At 37.5% G+C, this 7,052-nt stretch overlaps 1 protein-coding gene across 1 annotated transcript; it reads right to left on the bottom strand.

Moving 5' to 3' along the window:
- Positions 1–3,338: 3,338 nt before the first annotated feature.
- On the bottom strand, positions 3,339–4,454 carry LOC143599400 (uncharacterized). Its single transcript, XM_077077364.1, has 2 exons — positions 4,117–4,454; positions 3,339–3,951 (listed from the first exon to the last, which is right to left on the bottom strand). Exons 1-2 carry the CDS (start codon positions 4,452–4,454, stop codon positions 3,339–3,341), a joined length of 951 nt encoding a protein of 316 aa, XP_076933479.1.
- Positions 4,455–7,052: the final 2,598 nt, after the last annotated feature.

Below are 7,052 nucleotides of genomic sequence, written 5' to 3'. Positions count from 1 at the left end.
TTTGGCTTCTGATTAAACAACTTTTCAAATGGCGATACATACTGCATATTTTGTTGTGGGAGACGGTTACTTACATACGTTGTCGTCTTCATAGCTTCAGCCCAAAAACGCCCTGACACGTTTTTGCTATGTATCATACTTCCTGACAACTCCTGAAGATATCGGTTCTTGCGTTCCGAAACATCGTTTTGCTTCGGGGTATTTGAACACGTGAGTTGTCTCTTGATCTTGCATTCTTTAAGATAGTCGTTAAACTCTCTTGTTGTGTACTCGCCCCCGTTGTCCGATCTTAGACATTGAATCAAATATTTGACATCTCTTTCTTATTCATATTTGAATTCTTTAAACTTTGTGAACGCCTCCGACTTTTCTTTCATGAAGTAAACCCAAAGGTACCTAGAGAAATCATCAATAAATGTTATCATGTATTTCTACCTGATAGCGAGGCTTGCTTAACAGGCCCAAACACATCCGAATGGACGAGTTCCAATGGTTTTGATGACTTGTGGTTTGAGCTCTCGAAGGGTTGCTCATGTGCCTACCCATATTGGCAGCCTCCAAACACCACATCTCTATTTATACTTAACTTGGGCAACCCAATCGCTAGGCTTCTATTCATCATTATTTCGAGTCGATCATACCCCACATGACTTAACCTTTGATGCCACATATCTGCATTTTATTTGATTTTTCCTTTTCAACATAGGCCGTAAACATATATTGTTTCAGCCCTTCCTACCTTGTACAATGGGTTTAGACGAAGTTTCAAACTTGTCGTAAATTTTTACATCATTCGGTCCAAATAAAACGTACCTCCCTAATGCGATAATTTGAGTTACTGATAAGAAATTCTTCTTCATCCCCGGTACATGAAACACATTATTTAACATCAGTTCTTGCTTTCCTTCCGGGCACAATCGTGTATCGCTTACATGAGCAATATTATGACGGGAATTGTCGGCGATTGTTACATCCCAAAATTTTGGTCCAAATTTGAAAACTTAGTAAAACTGAAGGATCAAATTATTCTCTAAAGTAAGTAATGAGAAAATTTAAATAAAGAAAATAAAACCATTCTATAAGTAAATAAAAATATTCCATAAATAAAGTAATCTTATGTTATGATATGGAATAAGGAAATTTCATCCCACATTGAAAGATGTAAGAAAGTGGAATCTTTCACATGGGTATAATAAGGAAGTTAAAATCCATCCCACATGGAAAGTGGTAAAGGTTTGGAAGTTCTTTATAAAGAGATAAGATTCCATATTAATATTTTTTTATGCCTATCATGCACCCAGTGGTCCTAGCGGATGGTGCGAAGCACCCGACGCGCACGCGCTCGGGCACGGGCGATGGGCGCAATGTGGTGCTTTGATGGCGCACTTTACACTTCACACGCTCGCATCGCCGCGAGCCGCTTGAGAGCCGCCTTAGTATTTTTGAAAAATGGAAGTTAAATCCAGAAGTAACAAGCTACCAAAAGACAAGGGACTAAAAGTGAAAGATTGAGTTCAGGGACCCATCGCGTTACGCGATGAGCCCGGAACACAGATCATCGCGTATCGCGATGGACCTTGATGAGTCAGCGGACACGTGTCAGCACGTGGTATGGCGGCGTAAAAATTGCGGCGCAGCGATACGCGACGGGATTCCAAGACCCATCGCGTATCGCGATGGGTTGCAAGTTCAGCCTATAAAAAGGGGGCTCACGGCTCCTTCATTCTCACACCAATTCACTTTCTCTCTCTAGAATTACTCTCTCTACCTCGGTTTCCGTGCCATATACCGACAATACCTCGAAGTGCGTACCATCGTAAATAACCCGATAATCTATCTCAAAGTACATGCATGACCCGAAGACCACCATATGTCGCCTCGTTTTGCGTGCCAAGTATCGTAGTGCGTGCCAAGTTCTGAGGTTCCGACAGTCTAAGCTCTAGAACGTGATAGAAGAATGGAAGTGCTGCTCAATCACTCTTAGTAATAAGAACTTCGAATACCCATGTAAGGTAAGGCTTCTACCTAAGTCATTGTTTTATTATATTACATGGCTTAGACCATAGTCAGGGGTATAGCCCAAACCTTGATCATAAATATGTTTACATAAGCTTTAAACATACAAGGATTATAGTAATGTTTCTTTACAACTAAGAAACGCATACTTTTCATTCATAAGGATATAGTCAAATTATAATTTCTTCACGATTAAGAAACATAGCATTTTATATACATGGAATATAGTTAATCTATTGTTCTTCATAATTAAGAAACATAAGATTTTACATTCAAAGCTAGCAGTCAATGAATGTTTCTTCTTGAAGAAGAAACAGATTATAGATGTTCTTCATAAAAGAAGAAACTCAGCATGTGATTAGTAAATAAACAAAAAGACTACAGGTCTAAATATTTTATTCAAAGAAATGATCAATCAAGGTTTAAGGCTATCAAAACCAGAATAAAGGTCTATAGCCGGATCAAGAGACAATCCGGATAATTATATACCTATTTTATTATAGGTCAATCAATCAATCAATCAGTCAGTCAATTGATCATTCATTTACAGTCAAGGTTTCAAACGAGATCACCATATCATTCAGAACAGACAATCACAGGTGAATACGTTCAATACTTTTATAACGTGAATACGTTAACCTTTTCTATCAATCAAAACATATTTATACTCGATAAGATGAACGGGTGTTTATCTTAGCGAGTCGGTCAATGTTTACATGAAATTATATGATCTTTAAAACGTTATAATACAATATAGACAATAAAAGCAACTTAGACTGAGTACACATGTGTCTGGATCCAAACATAACTGTTCAGCCCATCAGTCAATGGCCGGTGTGGCCACGGGCTAACGGTCATAACTAGTTCTCCTTGTAGGGGCTATACACATATAGCTCGGGGGAACAACTGTGTGTGTGTAGGGGAGTGGTACAATGCCCAAATGTGGACGTGCATTGCTGAGTGTATAGAAAACTATATTTGTATTGTAATTGTCAGTCAAATTGTTTTATAGAGTCATAGGTGTTCACCAGCATATAGCTGACGTATTTTTCCCCACATTTCAGGGAAACATATTAGCACAGGTAGCAAGGGATATAGTCATTCATGAAGATAGATGCTCGCAAGGTAGTGATGGCTCAGTTTTAAATTATTATAATATTATAAACAAGATTTAAACATGATTTATAAATCAAACACTCGGGTATTTATTATCCGAGAAGCTTTCAAATAAATTAATATTTTATTATAACCAAAGTCTTCCGCTAAAATAAACCGCAACTCTGATATATTTACAAAACATGTACCAACTATTGGTCATACGCCTAGGCCCTAAGCCGGGGTGTGACAGCGATCACCACAACTTGGTTTCCTTCATACTTCACCGTGTTCTTTAGTTGACTTTTCTCACCCGTCCTGTGGTTCGAACATCCCGAATCGACAATCCACTCAACCTTCTCCTTGGCTTTATCAACGGTTGTAGCGTTAAAGGCTAGCACGGTTTCAACGGTAGCACAATTTGCTTCAACATCCCATCCAACTTCCTCGTGGGCAGTCCCAATATTATCCTCTTCAGCCGAGGGTGACCTGCAATATTTTGCCATATGACCTCGTCGTCCGCACTTATGGCAGTTAAACGGGAGCTGTTTCCATGGCTTCTTGTTTCTCTTATCGGAACCCCGATCATTCGATTCCTTTTCTTGATTATGATTCGGTTTTCGCCATTCTTGTTTCTTGGCCCGTTCGCCATAATTCTTCTGACGAGACCATTTGTTTGTCCGAAATTTACCTTTACCACGATCTGCATAAAGAGCCGTGTCCTCGGCTTTTGCCGAACCTCCCATCGACGTATCCGCCATCTGCTTGGCTAAAGACTCTTGCCCTTCCAGCAAGTTTTCAAACTCACCAAGGATGGCTGAGTTGGCCACCCTTGGTTTGCTGCAACAAACGTCCGGTACTCAGGTTTTAACTCATGTATGATGATTCGCTTCATTCTCGGTTCCCCAATTCTTGCATCGCGGTCCAACTCTCCAATTTCTCTACACAACGTCTTCACTTTATGAAATTATTGTGGTATCGACAATTCTTTTCTGGCTTACGGACAAGAGTTCGTTCTCAAGAAGTTGCAATTTCGCATCGTTCTTCTTGGAGAATAGAGTGTCTAAGGCATCCCAGGCTTCTTTTGGTGTTTGCAAATCTCGGATGTGCTCTAACAACTCCTCTTCAATCGTAGTCTTGAGAACATAAAAAGCCTTACCCGTTTTGACTCTCCACTTGCCGATTGCCCCGTTCATATCGTTTCTGGGTAGGATGGTATCCGAACCATTAACAACTTCCCATAGATCTTGTCCTTGTAGATACGACATCATACAAGTAGACCAAGTGTTGCAGTTCGTCTGATTAAGCTTCCTTATCCCACCGGTAACCTGAAGATCTGCCATAATATCTTCTTCTAATCGAACCGTAGTCTTCCTCTAATCTGCTACTGCTCTGATTGCTTCTTCTGGACCTAAACTGATTCTTCTACAAACCTTAACCGTTGCTCTGATACCACTTGTTAAACTTGACAAGTGGGTAACAAAAGAAATCAAACACCAAAGATGTTGAACTGCCTGCAACTCTTCTTCTTATTAACTGAGAAAACAAAAACGTACAAGAAACAACCAGTAGTCTAATAGGCTTTTATAACCCTTACAAATAGTTTCCTACTCCAACTTAAATACTTTATTTGACTACAATACGAATTCTAAAACTGATTAAATAATAAAAGATAAATCAAACTTTTAAAATAAAAGGATAATGATAATAATCAATTTATTATTATCTTGATCTCCACCAAGCCACCCTATGAGATCACAAACCGAACCATCCTATGTTATCCTGTGTTGTTTACATTTCACATTATCCTTAACACGTATAAAAGTTTTTATTAGGATTACACGGTTTGAGTTGTATTTAAGATATGATCATATTATAGAAGTTGCATATACGTATTTATAATAAAAATTCTTAGAAAATTATAAAACTATGATTTTGTTCCAAAATCCTTGTTATCCTCCCTTTTATCTGTTCTAATTTAAGTGAACTTTAACTGGTTTGTTATAGTCAAACCTAATTACTGCTATAGAAAATACACGAGTGTTATTAGAAATTGAAATTTATCCGTCTCGAACCGTTGTCACCTTACCAATGCCGCACTGTGTTGCCGCTCCCGCCTTCATTTTCGAGCCCCAACGCTATCATCTTCACTCTATCACCATTCACCACCTTGTTCTTTCGGTATCATCAGCACACACGACACACACTACTTTCTTAAAACAACTTTACACATTATATACTGTTAAACAGAAAAAAAAAACATATATGTTTTATCTTTCTTTATTGATGCTAAATACTCATTCATTAATTTACAAATTTAGCATTTCGGTTTTGTCATTCAAAAGGGGTGGTGACGCATCTTTTTGCCTCTTACCTGACTCTATATTATAAGTGGATCTTTTTTTTAGTTAAATGAAAAAGAAACATGTGAATATATATATATATATATATATATATATATATATATATATATAAGAACCAAACGGTCTCAAACCCAAAACACTGAAGACAACGAAGAGGATCATTTGACACGATTGATTTGTCAAACATTGTTAAACTCAAAAACTTTCTTAATTTAAACTGGAAGAGGTCGGTTCGCATCTTATATGATACTCGGGTCCCGGGATCTGCGATTGTATATTATGTGTTTTGGCTTGAATCCATTTGGCCTGCTTTTTAAAGGCGTCACGTTTTGACCTTTTACACAACTTATTACTTATGTGACAGTTTTGCCACTTGTGTGGCTGTGTACATGTGTATGGTATTCGTATGACCTGTTAAACAGACAAACACACTTGTTAATTGTTATTAATCACACTCATTAAATAGGGTCTGGAGATGATGACATGAGAAAAAACAAAATTTTCAGTCTAAAAATACATGTAACATAAAATATATATATCATGTCCTGTTAAATGTCTATATATCGATTTGCTGCTGATCAACAATTTGGGCGTTCCAACTTCAAACTTTGAGTTTAAACCCAATTCATAAAACCATCTAGCAATGTTTGATGATGTGGTCCAAAATTCGTTTATATATAACTAGTTGGGTTAAAAGTTGCTTATTATGTTAAGAAGAAACTTTTTCACAAAGGTTGGAAATTTCTAAGTTAACTACTACTGTATACTCACATGGGTTGATCAGAATTTTATGCTATACTAGCACTAAAAAAAATGATTTTCATAGGGGAAGGCCGATCCCGTGCCTCAAGGGTTAGTTCGGTCCGCCCTTGATAGAGAGAGAAGTGTCTTTATAGGAGTTTAACTGAGTCATGATTGGATTACTACAAGCATGAACTTCAGTTCCCTTCAGATAGGGGTGCACATCCAAGCCGATTTGGGATCCGAAAACATCTAAAAGGCTAAAGACCTAAACCCAAAATCGGTTAAGCCTAAAAAATGAATTAAAATCGGGTTAAAAATTATATCTAGTTGGACAGAGCCGGTTTCACTTCCTTTGATCAAATCTGAACCGGGTCGGTTTGGGTTTTGACCCAAAATCAGGTTTTATAGACCTCCAAGTTTGGGCTTATTGGAATGTCAAGCCCAATACAGAATTGTTAGTAGAAAGAATCTCCGTTAGATTTTTACGCCAAATGGACGGTCCCAAGTGAATTGTAAAATATTTGACTTTGCATTAAATAAATAGAAGTGAAGGTACCGATTTTGACTAGTAAAATTCGTTGTGTTTTTCAAACACGTCAAATGGGCAAATAAAAAAACACTTATTTTGCATGCATACGTTCTAAAATAATTTAATAAACTTAATTATTTTTGTCATATGACTTTTTTAATCATTTATAAAAGTATAAACAAAAAAGTGTTATGGCCGACTAGGTCCATTCCAATTTAACGATACGGAAAGTCAAAAGGTACCGTGTCGTTGCGTTAGTGTCTTAGACTCTTAGTCATGACTCATGACACGTGCCTAGTAGTTTT

This window comes from Bidens hawaiensis, unplaced genomic scaffold, assembly GCF_021521415.1.
Source record: "Bidens hawaiensis isolate Kalapana, Puna unplaced genomic scaffold, B.hawaiensis_p1.1 tig00052136_1, whole genome shotgun sequence".
Classification (NCBI taxonomy): Eukaryota; Viridiplantae; Streptophyta; class Magnoliopsida; order Asterales; family Asteraceae; genus Bidens; species Bidens hawaiensis.
The sequence above is the reverse complement of the archived record's forward strand: the minus strand, read 5'-3'. Positions and strand labels throughout refer to the sequence as shown.

What these genes read in the sequence shown, in the direction of transcription:
- LOC143599400 (XM_077077364.1), bottom strand. Translation starts at nt 4,454, where the DNA reads ATGGCAGATCTTCAGGTTACCGGTGGGATAAGGAAGCTTAATCAGACG. An exon ending in CTTCTTGAGAACGAACTCTT is followed by an intron (nt 3,952 to 4,116) that starts GTCCGTAAGCCA and finishes CGTTTGTTGCAG; the next exon opens with CAAACCAAGGGTGGCCAACT.